Source organism: Convolutriloba macropyga, chromosome 7, assembly GCF_964194025.1.
Source record: "Convolutriloba macropyga chromosome 7, txConMacr16.3, whole genome shotgun sequence".
Taxonomy (NCBI): domain Eukaryota; kingdom Metazoa; phylum Xenacoelomorpha; order Acoela; family Convolutidae; genus Convolutriloba; species Convolutriloba macropyga.
This window is the reverse complement of record NC_134474.1, coordinates 28,656,080-28,677,653: the sequence shown is the minus strand read 5'-3', so window position 1 is coordinate 28,677,653 and position 21,574 is coordinate 28,656,080. Positions and strand designations below refer to the sequence as shown.

The window sequence follows — 21,574 nt, the reverse complement described above, 5'->3', positions numbered from 1 at the left end:
TTTTTGAAAGTGATCTAGATCAAACAAACAGAAGTCAAGCACGAAAAAGTTTTAAGAGTGAAATCGAAAGAATGTTCTCGAAGAAAACGGTGAGGCAAGATTTTTGTGTCAAAAAGATACTCTTGCTTAAGAAACCTGCTTCAAATTTCTAGCGAGAGCAAATGAACAAAAAATATTTCAATATTAATTCGAACAATTGAAAGCCAATTCAATTATGAAACTAGTTTAATTTGTATGTAAGTCTAATTAATTATAGGTTAAAGTCACTGAGAACTTCAGGTGATAACTGAGAAGAGAGCATTCAGAGGCTGCGCCGGAATTTTCAAGACTTTGCAGAGCAACCTACTCTTGCTTAAAACGCACCTTGCAAGTTTGAAAACGCCAAAAGTTCATGGACGTCATTCCCGCTATGTATATATAAAAATCTGGCATTTTAACTTCGTGCACGGCCGTATTTTGGCATTTTATGAATTGTACACGAAAGAATTATGGCAATTAAAAATTTGCACATGCGTACTTTCAAAAACACAATCAAATTTGTGTGCATGTTTTCGAGTAACAAGACAATACTTGAATTTCTACCTGAGCTATAAACAAACACTTCCGCATTTTTGCTATTTTCATTCTGTCACTACTACAGTTCAGTTATTAAAAAAATTTAAACAGATTTATTGAATCAAACGATCATTAACTCAGAAATAAGATCAGCATCAAATTTACAAACAAAAATTATGAGAAATTTTAACCGCTTCCAAATTAAACAACATTTACAGTATTTATATTTTAAATGATAATTGCACAAATACTGGCGAGCACTCCCTAAATATATGTACCCATTAAACATCTAAGCAAAATATACAACACCGAAAAATTACATTATTGTAACCATTTATTGTAACGAGAAAAGTTTAATGCCACACTAGCTATTCATAAAATCTATAATCTCTTTTAGGCCTTACATACAATCAGCAGCTTTTAGATTGGTAAATAACTACCAACAATCTAAACTCACACGCATGCATCCACACGCATAAACTCACACGCATAATTTTTATCAAAAATCAACTCTGAACGGAAATATTTTGATCTGAACAACTGCCCCCCCACCCCAATATTGATCACGGCGTGGCAGATAGCTTAAATAGGACGCCCGAAAAAGCGTGTCAGGAACCTGAAATTGTAGGTATTATCGCGTGCGAGAAATATAAGAAAGTGATATTAAACTTTATTCGGTTCGGTGCTAGAACTGATTTGAACTCAAAATTTCGTATTTGAGGTCTGTGGATTTTTTTTAAATTTGTTAGGTGTACGTAGCTTTTTGGCACTATAGTGTACTTCTATTTTCGGCTATTTGAGCCTATTTTCGGCAATTTGCGCACGCCGACACTATTTGAGAGTTCTTTATCGTAGTGAATCAATATTCTCGCAAAAATAGTGAAAGAGTTGAAACGAAGAGATTAACTTCAAATGCAAATGAACATATTCTCCATCATTGAACACCTACAGGAAGTAATGTGTTCTTCATTTGTATTGGAAGTTAATCTCTTCGTTTCAACTCTTTTCAATTTAACCCATAAAGCATGGAAATTTCCGTGAGAACATATATATTCACTTCGATAACGAAAACCAAAGTACTTGGCGGGGGGAGAGCGACAGTTGTGAAACTTTTTTTCTGAACAAATTTTTTGGTTCTTGCAACAGTTCCGTAAGTTTAAAATGCATCCTTTATATTCCGTATCGGTTTTACAGCCATGTTTACAGGCAGTGAGAAATTATGCTGCGAGAATCTTTCAAGCAACTTTGTAATATCGTCAAAATAAGCTTTGCTCATAAACGTCCAGCTTGTATAAAAACGATCCACAATTTCTTGGGTGCGCAACACTAGCCGAAACCATAACGCTAATCGCTTTTCATTGAGTCCCCGACATACAAATGCTTTGAATTGCGAATCGTAATTTCGTCGGAGAGGTTCGTGTGTTGACACAATGTCGTGTATTGCAGCTAATATTGTCTGTTTAGCCGTGACGGCAGGACGACTTACGTTTGAAGCACTGCTTGTCGATGACAAATGTGGGGTCACCGAACTCGGATGCGCAAATGTGTCCAGGCGGAACGCGTCGTTCAACTTCCGAGCTGGCGTGTGAACATAGTCGTTTCCGTTTTTGATCTCGTAGTAACTGAGGAACAGTTGCCATATATGGGCAGCAGCGAGAGCTGAGCTCGTCTTTCGTAGTTTTGCCGACCGACCACTGAAGCAGTTGAAGGGCGAGACAATCCCGCTGTTCCTGCCCAAAATTTCTTTGTCGTTCGTTGGGATGACTGAGAATTGTAGAAGCTCTTTGAGACAGTGAACCAGATTTCTCCGAACAGCCTTGACAAGATCAGCGTTCACCAGGACCGAGGGAGTGTCGGATGAATCCGAAAAGTAGTCGGTATCAATGCAGGACCTAAATACTCGACTCCAGAGTCATGAAGAAAAAATAGCTTGTCAGATAAAAAATCACGTAGCGAAAGACTAACATCGCTACACAAACATTTCTGCTATCCGAAAAACTGAGAAGGAAAATTTTCGGAATTCCTTCAAAAAAGGTTTAGATACAAAACACAGCCAGGCAAATTGGCGCAAAATAGCCACCGGTGAACTGCTTGACGTACATCGGGGTTGAAACAGAAAAAGAAAACTTACCCGGCTTATTGTCGGAAAACAGCCGTCATTGATTTTCATAACCCAGATTGAGATAAGAGAAAAAGGGATTAGACAAAGATTGTTTGAGATAGTTTGTAAGACAAGACTTCGTTTGAGAGGAACTAACAATGATTTCCTAAAAAGTGCTAGTTAATACATTTATGATAAAACGTTTCTACTATAATTCCGCGTCAATGAGGGTAATAGATGACGACATCACGCCACAACAGCAGTTGAAGTGCGGCATCAACAAACAGAGTTAAGGAGAGAGAGAGAGAGAGAGAGAGAGAGAGATAGTGTCAGGGAGATAAAAATTGAACGAGAAAGAGAAGAAAAGAAAACCCGACCAACAGGGATAGAGAGAGATAGCTGGGAACAATTTCCGTGATGAGATTCGACTCTGCAACTTCTAGTTTTCTAGCTTTGTTAGTATTTAAATCATATGGAAAAAAACTTAAAAGCGCAAAATTTAAACAAAAAGTCTCCAGATTTTGCAGTGAAAAAGGTTCAAAGCCATCTTTTGTCTCTGGAGTTTAGTCATGTAACCCATCTGCAAGACATAAAAATGGTCGTTGGCCAGTAATGATTGTTAAACTCAGAAAACAAAAATTCGAAAATTTTAAAAACAATTGCAAATGTTACCTCAATCTTGCTAAAAATCGTTATATTAATATCTTCAGAACCATTTCACTGTCTCAAGAGGCTATTCAGTCTTCCTAATTCAAGCCATAAACAGTTTCACTGGCTCATAAAGATCCATAAACTTGGAACAATAACTTTCCAAAAATTGGAAAATTTAAATTTTATCAAAAAATTGCTAAAACTGGAGTCACTAAAATACTGATCACCATTCCGTTAACTCTAGAAACTACGCAGCAGCTTATTATCCAACCTTGGAGGAGGTGCCTGGGCCCCTGGTGAAAGAAAATAAAAATCAAAATTCAAAAAAACAATTTAAAAAATTGCTTGAACTCGTGATATTTAAATCTTGCAAAACATTTCATTTCAAGTAGAAACTATGCATTGACCCCTAAGACTGACAAAACCTGAATAATGACAACAAATTGCAAGTGTTGCCAAAAAAGCTAAAATTCGTGATGTTAAAATCTTAGAAAACATTCCATTACATCAAGAAACTATACAGTACCCTATTATCAAACCCTAGAGGAGGTTCCTTCGCTCTAGAGGCTGGAGAAACTAAATAATTAAAATTTTCAAAAAACTTAAAAAAAGCAAGTTTTATAAAAAAGAATTGCTAAAATTTGTAATATTAAAAAGTTGAAAACTATTCCATGGCCAATAAAAAATTTTCACTAACTTATCAAACCCTTAAGGAGGTTTTCTGGCCCATAGGTCTGGAAAAACTTGAATAATAATAATAAATTGTCAAAAATGCTAAAATTCGTCATGTTTAAATGTTGAAAACCATTCCATTACCACTAGAAATATGAAAATTGGCATAAATTTATGTGCTTTGTTTAGATTACCAAAATATTTAGCTCTTAAAATGGTCATAAAACATACTTATGTCTTGCAAAAGATCTAATCGATTTTAAGCAGCCGCAATGTTAGACTCCTCCAACAAAAAATTCAAAAAATCACGCAAATACGAAAAATTGCAACATTTTGGGCTCAAAAAGTACTTAAAATGACCTTTCAACCTTAAACTACGGCCTTCCCAATAACTTCACCACATTAAACACTTGAGGGACTACTAAACGCGGCTAGGGGCTTCTAAAGAAACATAATAACCACTCGGCGCTACCTGTTTATCCCGTTTCTAAGGACGAAAAATCGGTCAAGCGAAAAATCGCATCAAAAAAAGACCAACAGGACTCATATAATTGCTACAAACTTGTTTGGGAGCGATTAATAAACATACCCGGCAGATTGCCGGAAAATAGCCGCCGTTGATTCCAATAAGCATGATTGGGATTGAACGAATAGAATATATTGAAAAAGAAAGATTTTTGTACAAAAATATTTTTTAAGTCCGATTTATTTTGATGGCATTTCGTAGTTGAACATACTTCTGTTTCTTAGAGAGAGGCTACAGGGGCTACTATCAACACCAATAAGCATTAGAGGTGGTAACTAAGACTTATAGGAACGACGTTCAAATAGCGGGCATCTAAAATTGGGCTTTATGGGTTTATCCCGTTTCTATTTCTGACCTCAATTTTTTATACCGACTCTGTTCATTTTGAATTGCTTTGCTTAGCAACTGATGTTCAAATTCACTTTTAGCAGAATGAGAGAAGAGAGAAACTAGCCTAGAGAAGTCAAAAAGATTTCACGCTAAATGTCGAAAAAGCGGCAAAATGGTAAAGCGAAAAAAATTTTGACGAAGTAAAAAAAAAATACGAGCGCAATAATAGCCGGCTGAGAAGATGAGGGCGGCTATTAACAATAAACGTTAAAGTCATAGAAATCATTAGAATTGAACTCAAACGATTAATTGGATTCGCTTATGACTCATTAGCAGGCGAAGAGACCTGTCAATAATGAGACTAAGAAAAAATACAGCAGTGTGTTCAAAAAACGGGCGAAATCGCTAATAAATTACGACAAAGAAAAGTTTCATGAAAAGCATTAGCTGCTCATTATCGCAATTGAAATTAGAACATGTGCTACAATTTTCGGAGCACTCAAGAGCCAAAACATTCAAAACAGAAGTCAATCTGTCGCATTGAAAAAAAATTATTCTCAAAACTGAAAAACTGTTCAAGCATCAATTTCTCACCCCACTTTTAAAACGTTTTTTTAAAATGACGCTTCAAACCTTCACTCCCTTTCCTACTACAGCGTGACTAAAATGTCCACTCCAATTTGAACTTAAACTAATAGTTTTAAAGTGCAAAAGTCATTTTATTGATTGAAGTTAGTCACGTATGATCAAAATCTAATCACGCAAATGAGCTAAAAACGTTGGCTGAAGAAAGTCAGAAATGACGTCACGCGGGCAAATGCTGTTAGTGACCGGCGAGTCAATTAAATTCAGTGAGCGTAGCCTAAATAAAATTTTCTCCATGCGTGCAAAAAGATTTGAACACGCCGGGATTCGAACCATTGACCTCCCGATCCCTCACCAGAAGCACTGCCCCTTTGGCTATCAGGGCTTTTCTGTTAACTTTGCTGCAATCGATTTCATTTTAACATGCTTTACTTCGGAGTGAGAGCAATAGAGATCACTCAAAAATGAAGAACGAAAGCGTGAAAAAGTCACTTGCAAAGTCAAAGAATGTTCTAGAAGAAAAGCGAAAAACGATCAAGCAAAAAATTTGCATAAAAAAGACCCCCTCATTTACAATAATTGCTACGAACCTCGTTCGAGAGCAATTAATAGCCGTTGAGAGGCTGACGGTTGCTATTAATTACATGGTTTTCAGCAAAAACATTCAGTAAAAAAGTTTTTTAAAAGAGATGGAAATCGATGCATCTTTGTGTACTAAAGGCGTCTAAATACGTACTCTATATTTATTACTAACTCAATATTCGTTACTATTTGAGCTACAACTGGTCATACTAATATGATCTTGCAAGTAACTCAGGGTAATATAGTCTCGATTAGAGCAATGACGATACTGAGAACTCACTCGGTGTTTTTCTCAATGATGAAGTCCACCGTCCGTGACATTTTGTTAAGTCTCATTTTAAACATGAGGTCAAACTCTTCTTTCTCACTCCGCATCTCCTGTTCCTTTGCTCTGGTGTTTGCTCCACCTTTCAAGTGTTTTCCACCAACACAGCCCATATTGGCCAATAGATACATCTGGATTAAGTACATTGTCTTCTTCACTGTAGTATATGACTCCTGTTTCTGTTGTTCGCTTGCAGCATTGCTTTGTTGAGCTCGCGCCTCTGAAAACAGCCATAATAATCAGCACCTATTTATTTCCTATCAGCTTCAAGGTGGGGGTATTTTTCATGGGGTCATAATTCCTGGACACCATTTGCTTTCCACTCACAGCAAGACGCTGTCAACTAGGCGAAGTCAACGGCGTTTTCAAAAGAGCTCAGAATTTTTGAGTGCTGAGTAAACTATCAATAACAAAAAGTCCGGAAATCTAAGACCGGAAAAAAAATTGAGATAATAACTAGGATAAAATTGATCAAGGCCAAAATAATCGTTTCATGGTATTTCGGTCAGGCCGTAAAACTTGATGCGTTGTAAGTAAAGTTAGTAGAAAAGAGGCCCGAAGCTTACTGTTTCGTGTGAAGAACTTTGCTTTGGCACTGTTTGCAGATTCGGAGCCTGCTGTTGAGCCGGGCGCACTGTGAACCTGAAAAGACAATGAAATTGAGTAAGATTTAAATTGTGACAATCCATTGTCAACACGGCAGGTACTTATTTCGTAAGTGTGGCTATCAAATTCAATCGGTAAAAAACTAAGTATTATTGCATCATAAAGACTGCAAAGTATTTAATAATGCAAAAAAAAAACGTCCAAGGTCTCACCTTTATCAGAATAACTTGAACTCGATCCAAAAACACAACTTAAAAAGACCCAACTTTCCCACCAAGCAGCGATGGACGCCTAGTTTCAGACTCACCCAGAGAAATTAAACATAACCAATTAACGTCTTGCGAATTGGTCTCAAACATCCGGCGAGCGGTTAGCTTCGTCAGTAGTTAACCACGGTTTAATAAAGCAAGTTTTAGCTTAATTGAAGGGGCGTGAGGTGAGGAAAACATAACAGCAGCTGAATTGCATCAACAAAAGAGCTAAGGAGAGAGAGAGAGAGAGAGAGTTTGCGCGAGATAAAACGTGAAAGACAAAGAGAAGAAAAGACACCTCGACCAACAGAGAGAGCTAGGAATATTTTCCATGATTAGATTCGACTCTGCAACTTCTAGTTTTCTACACTTGTTAGTAATTAAATCATACAGAAAAAGCTGAAAGTGCAAAAATCAAAGTATCTACGTTTCACAGTAAAAATTTTTCAAAACCATTTTTAGTCTCTAGAGTTCTGTCATATAACCCAACTGCAAGACCTAAAAACTGTCGTTGACCAGTAGAGATCGTTAAACTCAGAAAAGGACAAAAATGTTCAAAAAATTTGAAAACAATTGCAAATTTTAACAAAAATCTTGCCAAACTTTGTAATATTGATATCTTCAGAACCATTTCATTATCTCAAGATATTATCCAGTATCCCTATTTTAAGCCTCAAATAGTTTCACTGGCTCATTAAGATCCTTAAACTTGGAACATAATTTTTGGAAAATTTCAAAACAATTTAAATTTTATCAACAATTTGCTAAAATTCGGGTCATTAAAACATTGATAACAATTCCAATAACTCTATAAACTGTGCAGCACCTTATTATCAAAACCCGGAAGAGGTTCCTGAGACCATGGAGCCGGAAAAAAGAAAAAATCAGAACATTAAAAAAAACTTGAAAAAAGAACAATTTTTTTAAAAAATTGCTTGAAATGATGATATTTAAATATTGGAAAATATCTTACTACATCTAGAAACTATGCAGCGACATATTATCAAACCCTAGAGGAGGTTCTTTGGTTCTTGAGGCAGGAGAAATCTGAAAAATGACAAACAATTTAAAAAAAACTTGAAAAAAATTGCAAGTTTTTTTTTAAAATGCAAAAATTTGTGATATTAAAAAGTTGAAAAATATTTCATGCCCAATAAAAAAAATTCCGTGAATTATTATCAAAACTATTGCGTTTTCTGGCCCCTGAGACAAAAAAAATTGAATATTGAAAAAAATGTCAAAAAATTGCGAAAAATACTAAAAATTTGCGTGATTTTTTTGGATTAACAAAACATTTAGCTCTTAAAATGGTCATAAAACATACTTATGTCTTTTAAAAGATCTTCGTCAGAATTAAGCAGTCACAATGTTAGATTGGTCCAAAAAATTTTAGAAATGACAAAAAAAAACGAAAAATTGCAGCGACTCAAAAATTACTAAAATTGACTTTTCAACCTTAAACTACGGCCTTCCAAATAGCTTCACCATGCTTAGCACTTGAAGGACTACTAAACGCTGTTAAGGGACTCTAATGAAACTTAATGCCCCCTGGACGCTACCTGTTTATCCCGTTTTTGAGGACGAAAAGTCAAATGGCTCAGACGAAAAATCGGTCAAGCGAAAAAAAGCATAAAAAAGACAAGCAGGACTAATAACATAACCGACTCACGTCGGGCAAATTTCTCTCAAACAACTGGCGAGTGGTTAGCTTTAGGAGGCTAGCTTTAGATTAATTGAAGGGGCGTAAGGTGAAGCGTGGGTGCAAAAGTGGATTGCGGAACGGATGTGGGGGCAGTGGGTGGGTGGGGTGTGGGATCAATTTTTTAAAACCGCCCTGTCACAAAAAGTCTTCAAATAGGTTCGGTTAATCGCATACTTGACATAATTGAAGACTGGTGGGCTGCACGGCTCTTAATGCAAACTGTGCGCTACCTCTTTATCCCGTTTCTGAGGACAAGAAGTCCAATGGGTCAGACGAAAAATCGGCCAAGCGAACATAAGAGACAACCAAGATTATTATAATTGCTACAAATAGCTTTTGAGAGCAATTAACAATGATTTCCTAAAAAGTGCCTGTTAAGTCATTTATGATAAAACATTACTACAACTCATTGTTAATGAGGATCAGAGATGATGTCATTACGCCACATAACAGCAGAAGTGCGTTATCAGCAAAGAGGGAGAGAGAGAGAGAGAAATCGTGAATGAAAAAAGGAAAGAAACCTTAACTGACACAGAGAGAAAAGAAATAGGAATATTGTCCACGATGGGTTTCGACTCCGCAACTTCCAGTTTTCTAGCCCTGTTAGCAAATAGATCACATGTAAAAAAAAAACAGAAAAAAGGCAAAACTAAAAAAACTTTTCAACTTCGCAGTAAAAAAGTTAACACTATTTTTTGTCTCGAAAGTTCAAGTAACCCATCTCCGAAAGTTTTTTTTGGCCAGTAATGGTCGTTAAACTGAGAAATTTGCCATTGTGTTGGAAACAATGGCAAATTTTAAAATCTTGCTAAAATTCAAGATATTATATCTTAAGAACCATTTCACTATCTCAAATGACTATCCAGTATCCCTTTTTAGAGCCTGAAATAGTTTCACTGGCTCAAAAAGATCCATACACTTGGAAAATGAAAATTTTCCAAAAAATTGAATAAAAGTAAGTTTTATCAATGAACTGCTATAACTGGATTCCTAAAAATATTGATAACCATTCCATTATCTCCAGAAACTATGCAGCAGCTTATCAAATCTTGGAGGAGGTCCCAGGCCCCCTGGTGCTGGATAAAAATTTAAAAAAATGAAAAATAGCAAATATTTTAAGAAATTGCTTAAATTCGTGATATTAAAGTCTTGAAACATAACCAACAAAACGTCGGAAGAATTGCTTTCGATCAACTAGTGGGAGCTCTAATCAATTGCAGCCTGCTTCAATCGGGGGAGGGAGGGAGGGAAGCCTAAATGGGACTAAGAAGTTTAAAAGTGGGCTTCAAATAACCACATTAGAGGTTAACATATACCACTATTAAGATTTAAAATAAAAAATGGCACCAGTTTCGGCGCACTTTTCATTTGACTTTTAGTATTAAGATGCCGCCAATTGAAATCAGCTGATTGAAATTGTGATTGAGAGAGAATTTCAGATTACGCGAAACGCAAAAAGTCAAAATTGTCAAGCGAAAATTTTGCATAAAAAAAGACACGTTTACTAGAGGAAATTCCGTGGCTCTTGGGGCTAGAGAAATCTAATAAATTACAAAACAATTGTCGGGTAACAGCGAGCGGGGGGTAATAGTGGGAGGGGGGTCAACATAGGAGGGGTCTTCAACCTCTAAGAACCGCCCTTTACACCATAAGTATAAGTCTCCAAAACAGTTTGAGCTGAAACAGCGCTAAACGGCTCTAAGAGCAATTAATGCCCGCCGGGCGCTACCTGTTCATCCCGTTTTTGAGGATGTAATGTGGGAGAGGGCGTGAACGAGGGGGAGTGTTTGGGTATGTCTCTCCTCAACAGGTGAGTTGCTATTTAGGAGACTAAAAAGGCGAAGGGCTCTAACAGAACTGCTCAACGACTTAATGCCCACCGGGCTTTACATGTTGATCCAGTTTTTGTGGGCGAAAAGTTAAATGGTCAAACGAAAAAAAACTAATCGACGAAAAGTCGGTGGTACATAAAATCGTATAAAACGACCAGCACGACCAACATTATTGCTGCTAATTTCTTTTGAGGGCAACAACAAAAAAACGGCGCTGGAAAGCAGGAATCAATAAAAAGAAAAATATAATACACTGCACTTCTTTCAGACCGAGAAAAAGAAACGAAGTTGTTGCGCACTAACTTTTAAGAGTGTTCCTCGATGTGTTATTGAAGTTAATTTTAAGAGTAATTAGCTTGAATAATTGTCATTGTACAAGGGCTTATTATGGATGTTTGATAGTGCGATTTTTAACAGATGTAATTTGAATAAAATTAGCTAGTAATAGCCTTTTATTGAGCGGTTCGAACGCGTGATATATCCACTAGTTGCCTGGTATTCCAGTAGCTTTTCCTGGAGTTATTTAGCTCTGTGGAAGCTGGTTATAATTTAGCGTTTTATAAAGATTTTTCAGTTCTATCTTAAATTATTTTAACGAAATTAATAAACAATATTCAACGATAAGTTTTAGAAGTTTCAGTGAAGTTTTCAGAGATTGTTATCAACTGATCGCCAGGCTGGTTCTCCGGTGTTCTGGAGATCGTGGGTTCCACAGGGCTGTACCTTGAGTTGTATTGGTCCTTCGCAAATATTTACTGATCTACAAGTTGAGCAATTTCCGACTTTTGTACGTCTCTTGATGTTTGTTAAGTACATATACAATTTTCGTATTAGCACCTACTTTATCAGAATAATTACTTCACCAAGTACATAGTTTCTCACGAAGTTATTTACCAAATATGCGAATTCATCGTCAGTGAACAAAAAAAAGGTAATTATAGTCTTTTAGGTACTAAATATGTTTATTAGTAAACTGTCAATCTGCGGTTGTTTTTAGAAAACATAAACAAATAAGGGGTTACAGGCCTAGGAGAAAATTCTGTCTAGATATGGCCTTGAGATCTCTGAATATGAACTAAATTATAGCATTATTTATTGATATTTAAAGGGAAAACATCACGTAACTATGAGGCACGAAATAGGGGCGTGACAGAGGTTCAATGGAACCTTGTCTGTTCAAGATATTTGTGAAGCGAAAACCCATTTTCAAGCTACTCGGGTGGGAAATTGCAAAAACCTAGCACCATAAAGCTGGAGACGTTAATTGCCTTCATTGTAATTCTTACACCGTACATCTTATCAAATAACTGGTTAATAAAATCGGAACGAGTTTGGAGGCGGAAAATAACGCCAGAGAGATTCGATTTAAAGTTCATGAAGCTCCACGGTACGGAGATGTTTAATTTGCTGCCCCAAATTAGTACATGATCACATGCCCTACAGTTAACCGGCAGATAAAAATTCTAGCTGATTTAACTCCGAGCGGCCCATTGATAATGTCAGTTTACTCTATCAATCTTAACATACTATTAACTTTCTATTGTAGTCTATAATAGTCCGAAATAACATTAAGCAAACGGACTATTCCAGTTAAATATTGTACATTGACAAACAATGCAGGCACTGTTTAGTGACTTATCGTAACTTATGAAAATGGGCCAATCGGAATATATGCTTCCTGATTTTTTTATTTCTCCTATACGAGTTCAGTCACCTCCCACTAGTTTCGCACCAGGAAATTACTTCTCAGACATATGCGCACTGAACAAATTTTGTACTGTGGTTGAATTTTTAGATATATAAAATGACGTGTAGAGAGAAGAGCTAACTTTTGCGGTCCATATTAGAAACCAATTGAACAAAATATCACGTTAATGAAATTAATGATAAAGTTAATCAAAGTTAATGATAAAGTTAATCAAATTATTTTAATTGCCGCAAAAGAAAATTAGGTGGTTCTTAGGTGGTTCAGGAAATTTCCTTTTGAAAATCGAGACAAAAAATAGTTGTCATGAGATAAGGTTACTCTACTCCGTCTTTCAAACTAAGAGATTTCATTCTTTGCTGGGGCAAACATCTGCAAAAAAATAGCAGTCTATCTTTCATCCAGAGAAAGCAGGATCATCTCTATTTGTTAGATTTTTCATAGCAGTGCTTTTTTGCATGTTGATCAGACAACAGATAAAAAAATATGGCCCACAGAAAAAAAAATTTAAGAACTTTGACGTCAATTTAATAACCATAAGAAAACTCAAAAAATGATGAAAAACGTAAATAGTTGAACGAATTTGAGCTTAAAACATCAAAAACTGACCTGTTCGCCTTCAACTTAGACCTGCATAGCAGTTTCAGCCTATGCACTTGATAGATTGCTAAATACAGCTGAGGGTCTCTGATGAAACTCATTATCCGCTGGGCGTTACCTGTTAATCCGGTTTTCAAAGCTCAAAGTCATGGAAAAATATGTGAAAATGTCATGCAAAAACCAATGCAGGACAGGTCCTGAATTAAAATCGAAAGCATTGCCATAAGTAAGAAACTAACAATCAGTTTCAATCCCGGAACATCGAACTATGACAGTAAACAAAGCACATGATCCTATATTTGCAAAAAAATAAAAAAAACATAGCCGGCAGATTGCCGGAAAATAACCGCCGTTGATTCCAATAAACATGATTGGGATTGTAAGAATAGAAGATATTGAAAAAAAAATTTGTACAAGAACATTTTTTAAGTCCGATTTATTTTGATGGAATTTCGTAGTTGAACAAAACGTACTTTTGTTTCTTAGAGAGAGGCTACAGGGGCTACTATCAATACCAATAAGCATTAGAGATGGTAACTAAGACTTATAGGAACGACGTTCAAATAGCAGGCATCTAAAATTGGGCTTTATGGGTTTATCCCGTTTCTATCTCTGACATCCATTTTTGTACTAACTCTGTTCATTTTGAATTGCTTTGCTGAGCAACTGATGTTCAAAATCACTTTTAGCAGAATGAGAGAAGAGAGAAACTAGCCTAGAGAAGTCAAAAATATATCACGCAAAATGTTGAAAAAGCGGCAAAATGAGGTACAGCGAAACATTTTTTAATTCGACGCAACAGCAGGACAAGTCCTGACGTACAATTCAAAGAATTTTCATTGACTAAACAGCAAACTAGACCTAGAAAGGACTATGAATGGATTGCGAAAACCATTTAGAAAAAAATCCGATCCAAAAAATCGAAAAAACATTAAAAATCAAAGTGAAATTGTCGCATGTGAACAAAAACAACAGGCGAGAAAGCGAATTTTTGTTCAAACACCGTTTTCTAACTCTACTTTAAATTTAGAGCGAAAAAATTTCACGCCGCAAAACCACTCGCTTTTTCGCTCCACTTCCTGTTTCGGCGTGACCAAAATCACTTCTCCAATTTGACTTCAAAAATCATGAAAGTGTGAAAAGACAGCGCCCCAATACAATTCAAATTCTTTGAATTGTAAAAAATAGGAGCGCTATAATAGCCGGCTGAGAAGATGAGGGCGGCTATTAATAACTATTTAAGAAATCCTCTTCAAAAAACTAGTTTATTTTTGAAACTCAATAAAAACAACCCTTCAAGCAAAATGGGAAGAGAAACCTGGTAAACATCAGATTAATTTTAAAAATGAGTGCCTTCAAAGTAAGAGAAAACAAAACTACGCACTAAATTCATTAATCACATCATAAAGTACAAATTTAGAAGTCGTACATCAACCATTCGCAGTTGTGTAGGGTGCAAAAAGGACAAAACGCACTCGCAACGATGGCAGTTTCAAAACTCACCAGAAATCTTATTAAAACAAATGATACCTAAGTCAATGCAAAGAGATAGCTGAAAGTCGAAGCCGATAAATTGGCAAATATTGATTAGAAGGCCAATGAGAACAGTTATTTTTGACACTAAACGACAAAACCATGAGAAAACCAAGTAAAAACTACTATTACTTTTTGAAAGGAAATAGTTAAGTGATAAAAACCATTGCCATGAACTCAAATCATTAATTAGATTCTTTTAAGCCTTATTTGCAACCGATGACAAATGTCATTGGGACCAAAAGTGTTTCAGACAGACGAAAGACAAAAAAGGACACAATATGACAAGAGTGATACGACAACAAAAATAAACAACAAATAACGCAAAAGGCCAGAATTCAAACATAGTTTTTCAAAACAAATAGTGTCAAAGTCCTTAAAGACATAAATAAAGAACAAACAAAGTATTGATTCATTAGCAAACGGCGAGAACTGTCATTAATGAGACAAAGTTATGACACTTCAACACTGTAAAAACTAAAAAAAACCACAAGTAGTGAAAATACAATTAAAGCCCTTCAGATCTGAATTGAAACTTAAAGATAGATCCTATTATGGCTCATTCGCAAAATCAATGAGACCAGTCATTAAGGATACTAAGAAACAGTACAAAAAGAACAACAAGAACGGACAAAACAAAAATCACTGATATTTTATTACAAAAAAACAGTGTATACTTTACAAACGATTCATTGCCCTTTAATGATTTCAAAAACCATGCATAATGACATAAAATGCAGGGCTTTTTAAAACTATAAGTTAAAAAACCTCTAGAAAAAACAGCAAAAACAGATTGTGCAAATACTAATTTCTTGCACCACTTTGAAGGTAAATCAGAAAACCATTCTTTAAACCTACTCAATTTTTGGCTCTCTTTACTACTCCGGCAAAATTGAAATCACCGCATTAAGTTGGCCTCTCATTGGTGTGAAAAAAAAAGAAAAATGTGAACAGATCTTAAGACAGCGCGCCAATAAAATCTAAAATCTTTGGATTTTTAAAATATGCAGGCTATAATCGCTGGCTGATAATATGTGGGTGGCTATTAAAAAGTAATAAATTCAAATTCAACAATGCTTCAAAAACCTAAGCAAAGTTCCTAAGGAAATCTGGTTCAAAAACATTTCACAAAACTTAAAATGAAATTTTCTCTTGAATGAAACTTGACAGAACATTGTATTCGACCCAAAAAACACAAAACAAAGAAATTGCCTTTCCATTTTCTTTGCAGAAAACGCCCGAACAGTTTTCTGCTAGTAAAAGATGCCCTTGAGGCTCTCGGTAGTCATTTCAATTATCAGCTTTTGCTTAAGGGGTGTTGCAGCTCTCATCAAAGAGGCGACAATTTGGTTAAACTTTTTTTAACTGAAAAATTTACTAACAATTTCATAGTTTTAGAGCTATAAAAACAGATTTATTAATTTACGGGGGACTGCAAAATTTGAAACTATACGCATTTAGAATACTTGAATCACATTTTATTAGCATTTAAGAGGAAAAACAGTGAAAATAAACGTCGAATTGTCGAACATGAAAAAAGTCTTGCTCGAAAACCAGAGATCTGAAAAATTTACTCCTTCAACTAATCGCCTTTCGCTCCATTTACACTCGTTGACAAACGTAAACGCACAAAATGATAATTTACATGGTGAACTGCCTGTTTTTAAGCCAATTTTAGTAAAAACAATATTGGTGGTTTCTTTTATCATTTCAATGACGCATATTCAACAGAAGTTTAGTAAATCTTAATTCAAAAAAAAAAACGAACAGACATACTTACAGAAAAAACCCAGATAGAGTTCGGCCAGTTTTCTGTAAGCAGCAGTGAGTTGAAACCAACGAGATATCTGTTCAACGCTATCATTAAATTATTGATTTCACAAAGCAATTTTGTGTTTGAACTGATGGAGGCATGATCACGTAGAACAGATTTCAGTGTTATCTGCATGTGTAGTATGTCTGTTCGTTTTTCTGAATTAATATGCACTAAACTTCTGATGAACATGCGTCGATTGATATAAAAATCAAGAGAAACCACCAATATTATGTTGACCAAAATTGGCTTAAAAACATGCAGTTTACTATGTAAAATTGCTCTTTCACTTTTCATTGACATCAAAAATCAAAAAAGTTAACAGACCTTAAAAAACAACGCCAAAATATGATCCATTTCCTCTGGATTGCAAAACATACCCGGCAGATTGCCGGAAAATAGCCGCCGTTGATTCCAATAAGCATGATAAAGCAATAATAAAGATTTTTGTACAAAAATATTTTTCAAGTCCGATTTATTTTGATGGCATTTCGTAGTTGAACATACTTCTGTTTCTTAGAGGGAGGCTACAGGGGCTACTATCAACACCAATAAGCATTAGAGGTGGTAACTAAGACTTATAGGAACGACGTTCAAATAGCGGGCATCTAAAATTGGGCTTTATGGGTTTATCCCGTTTCTATCTCTGACATCCATTTTTGTACTAACTCTGTTCATTTTGAATTGCTTTGCTGAGCAACTGATGTTCACATTCACTTTTAGCAGAATGAGAGAAGAGAGAAACTAGCCTAAAGAAGTCAAAAAGATTTCACGCAAAATGTCGAAAAAGCGGCAAAATGGTAAAGCGAAAAAAGTTCGACAAAGTAAAAAACATAGCAGGACAATTCCTGACGTACAATTCAAAGAATTCTCATTGACTAAACAATAAACGACTAATAACGGACTATGAGTAAAAGGGGAAAACCATTTCTAAAAAAACTCAAATAAAAAATTAGAAAAAACCAAAAAAATCGGTGTCAAAATGCCGCATGTGAACAAAAAACAAATAGCGAGAAATGGAAGTTTGTTTCAAACAAAAAACTGGGCCTAGAATGAGCTATTAATGAATTGGGAAAACCATTTAGAAAAAAAAACCCGATCAAAAAATCGAAAAACAGTAAAAATCAAAGTGAAGTTGCCACAAGTGAACAAAAAACCACTAGAGAGAAAGCGAATTTTTGTTCAAACACCGATTTCTCACTCTACTTTAAAATTAGAGCGAAAAAATATCACGCCGCAAAACCACTCGCTTTTTCGCTCCATTTCCTGTTTCGGCGTGAACAAAATTACTACTCCAATTTGACTTCAAAAATCATGAAAATGTGTGAACAGATCTTAAAAAAAAACATAGCCGGAAGATTTCCGGAAACGACTCGAAGTGAAAATCCATTTAAACGCCATCCAACTACTCATCAAACACAACATGCCTTCACTAATTTGTGATTATCTTGAAACAAAGTCACGAAACAAAATAGTAAAAACAATAAAATCAAATCTGTTAAAATATGATAAAAAATCTGATCAAATTTTGTTATAAATTGAGATCCCGAAAAACTATCTCTGCCAAAATAACTTCATAAAAACAACTAGTACTTATGTGAATTTTGAAAAAAATACTTTAGGCTAAAATTATGAGAAAAAATAGCTCTTAAAAACAGCTTTCACTGAAAAACTGGAAAAAGTTAGTAAATTTTTTTAATATTTCAAAAACATATAAATCCAAAGAAAAATTCCCTTCAGCCAATAGGGTATCAAGATGCTCGCAAAAGAATAGGCAAGTCATAATACGCAAAGAAACTTAGCTAAAAACAGAAAAAAAACGAAAAAACTGCAAAAAATTAAGAAAAATAGTTCCAATTTTCGCCATTTTTTTTGTCATATTTCTCAACAAAAAAATGATTCTTACCCACAAAACTGTAACCAATTGTTATCATAAAATTGCTCAAGTAGAGGGGGTTTCTTCAATACCCATTTGAGCCAGTAAAACAAAATAATCGTCGAAAAAAACGCACAAAAATTAGCCCGAAAATCAGCAAAATACATTAAAAACCTCCGAATTATCATAAAATTCATATGAATTTCCAGAAACCTTTAAACCACTACCGAAACCAGCCTAAAATTAAAACAAAATCATAACCAAACCTCTTAACCAAAATAAATGAAAAAAACTGCTTTAAAATGCCGCACGTGAACAAAAAAAATTTCGCTCGCTTAGAGAAAAATTTTTCACACATCAATTTCTCGCTCTCTCAAAAACAGCGGTATGAACAAAAACCACTCTCTTTTCGCTCCGCTTTTCACTTTTGTTCAGCGCGAAAATCACTCCAAATTTTTTCACGCGTTTCATTTCCCGCTTCAAAAATCACTCCAATGAAATTGATTTAAAAAAAGGACTTCTCCAATACTCTTCGAGTCGTAAAAAAAAACAGCGCCCCAATACAATTCAAATTCTTTGAATTGTAAAAAAAATAGAAGCGCTATAATATCCGGCTGAGAAGATGAGGGCAGCTATTAAAAAGACCAATTCCAGCTCCTTTAGCTATCGCTATCGCCGTTATTACTAAAAACCATATGGAAAAAGGAGAAAGCCGATAAATTTTCATCATTGCTGTAAACCTCCCAAAATATATAGCTGACAATTTTGCACCATCCAAAAATTGATTAAAAAACAGGAGCAAGTTGGTTTTCACCACTACCCGATCGATCGAGTACGTTGAAAGCGCATCTACAATGTCCGAATTAACTTGTCACAGCAAGTTCATTTGCATTGCGTTCTCAAATGTTATTTTTATAAAGCTTGCGTACCTTTTGAGCACAACAAACTTTTTCGCGTGAAATGGTTGCTCAACATCTGAGCAGGGATTATAAGAGCACAATAATTAAGCGTATTTGAAATTTTAACACCACTCAATACGACTCAAACAAAAAAACTAAAAAAAAAACAAAAAAACAAAAAATGGGAAAATTGATTTCCTGGTTGTTGAAAATTGAAACAACCGACAGATAACACCAGTTTATTTTCTATCGAAGAGTTAATTAAGGTTAGTTTTTTTAACCTGACAATGATGATCTGTACCCGAGCAGCGGGCTCCAACTGTGCCGTTAGATTGACTGCTAATGTGGACAGGACACTTCTTCTGGCAGGAGCAGAGTGCCTGGTTGCCCACAGGGGCCACATTCCCCTCCACCATCAGGAAGTCTATGAATCTCTCCAGGTCGCTGATCTGAGACTGCAGTTGGAATAGAAGGTCCTCCTTTGCTTTGGCTGGGTTGATTATTCTAAACAGCAATTCACTCAATTTATTAATGTACAAATACACAAACTGTCAAGCGTCTTAATAAATTACAGCGCCTTTTTTACTATCTAGCCACGGTATTTCATAATTCGGACCTATTCTGCTTCGCAACTCCAGTGTTTTTTATGACCCCCCGTTACAAATTATATGTTGTTACATAGCACGTTACTGTGTACGAAAATAGCACGTGCGCCTGTGGGTCAGAAAATATTTATGCTCACTACTTTGGGGGAGGGGAGGGGGGGGGGGGGGGGGGCAAAAAAAACCTGCAATTGATATAGATTCGAGTCTTCACACTGCAAACTTACAATGAAAATTACCCTCCGAGACTGCAGCTGAACAATTTCTCCCGAAAACAAAATTTTATCTGAATTTAACCTCTCAGAACAATCATCTATGATTTGGTTTATTAACCGATAATTTTTTTCCTTTTCTCTTACAGTCTGAAAACTTTACGGACCGACGAGGATTTCGAGCTGCCCAATAATTTACTTAACAAGCTACACAATGATTCTCGGCAAGACTACGCAAAAAAAGGAAAAATTGGGGATATTTCATAAAAAACAATTTCTAAAATTTTTTGAACACAAGTGAGATCCTTTTACAGATTTAAATGGTATGGATTAGCGGTACTTACCTAAGTGCTGATGCACAAATATTAAAAAGTAAGCTACAATAATGCCACAGCTTGTCGGAAAAACCAACTGTTTGCTGTCAAAATAACTCTTCCGTAAGAACACTCCCAAAATCAAGAGTGGAAGAAATCAATCCACAAAGTTAAAATTTCAATAAAAATTTAAAGCTTGCCACTATGCATTGGTTCCGTTAGTTTACATAACCGGCTAATTCCGAAAGAACTGATCTCAAACTACAGCTGACGTCGTCTAAGACAAAAATGGCTAAAAACGATACACTGTGGTAATAAAGATTGTTGGGACATATGATCGCTCAAAAACGTTTATCAAACGTATTTGGATTGTTGGATATTTGACAGAAATAAAAGAGCACAAAAGAATTATCACAACCGAAGATGGAATGAGCTTAACCAAGGTAATTAAGTTTGCTAATATGTCATGCGAACTGCAATGTCATGCAACTGTTAAATTGTAATTGGGCTATTGAGCATAAAGATCAAATCAATGCGCATTATGGCAACGAGTACTTTGGCGCACATGGTACTCTGGCGCACAGATAGTGACTTGTAAGAGAACCGACACTAAAAAGAGCCAAAATTTGTTGAAAATGTTTTTGTCAATAAATTAAGACAAGCTTTTACAGTCAATAATAAAACTTACTTATGAAATAAGTTGCAACATTTTCAACCAGTCGTAACTGCGTATTTCAGTTGTGGATTCAGCTACAGAGGAATTGTTTCAATGTGTACCGCTTTCCTCAAAACAACCACTTCGTTCTCAGTGGAATTGACTCAAAGAAAGCACTTTGAAAATCAGCACTTTGAAAATAAAATCCTACCGGCAGATTGCCGTAAAACAGCAGCCATTGATTCTCAAAGCTTGATTGGATTTGATGAAGAGAAAAAAATTGATGGCCGTACAAAAACATTTTTAAACTGCGAACTATTTTGATTTAATTTCGTAGTTAGACACTCTTGTTTCTATTGAGACGATACAGGGATTAGTATTAATATCAATAAGCATCACAGATGGTAACTTACTCTTTTCAGAACAAATTTCAAGAATGGGTCACTCAAAGTCAAAGGCCACTAAAGTCAGCTCAGGTCCTCTATTGAAAGCAAAAGTCAGTTTAGAGGAAGCAAAATTTATCAGGTTTACCATGTCACGACAAAACTTTTTTCTTATTTCCCGTTGACACTAAGGAAATATTTAACATAAAAAGTTCATTAGAAAACCACAACTCAGCGGGTCAAGATGGGATTAGAAACAAACTT

At 35.5% G+C, this 21,574-nt stretch overlaps 1 protein-coding gene across 1 annotated transcript in view; it reads right to left on the bottom strand.

The window, feature by feature from the left end:
* Positions 1-1,569: 1,569 nt before the first annotated feature.
* The window catches only part of LOC142342752 (RUN domain-containing protein 1-like), a 38,432-nt gene continuing 18,427 nt past the window's right edge, over positions 1,570-21,574 (bottom strand). The window contains exons 4-7 of the mRNA XM_075394288.1: positions 19,426-19,648; positions 6,894-6,969; positions 6,283-6,547; positions 1,570-2,447 (exon numbers count right to left, since the gene is read on the bottom strand). Coding sequence (XP_075250403.1) covers positions 1,712-2,447; positions 6,283-6,547; positions 6,894-6,969; positions 19,426-19,648 — 1,300 coding nt within the window. The 3' untranslated portion in view covers positions 1,570-1,711. The remainder of the gene's footprint in view (positions 2,448-6,282; positions 6,548-6,893; positions 6,970-19,425; positions 19,649-21,574) is intronic.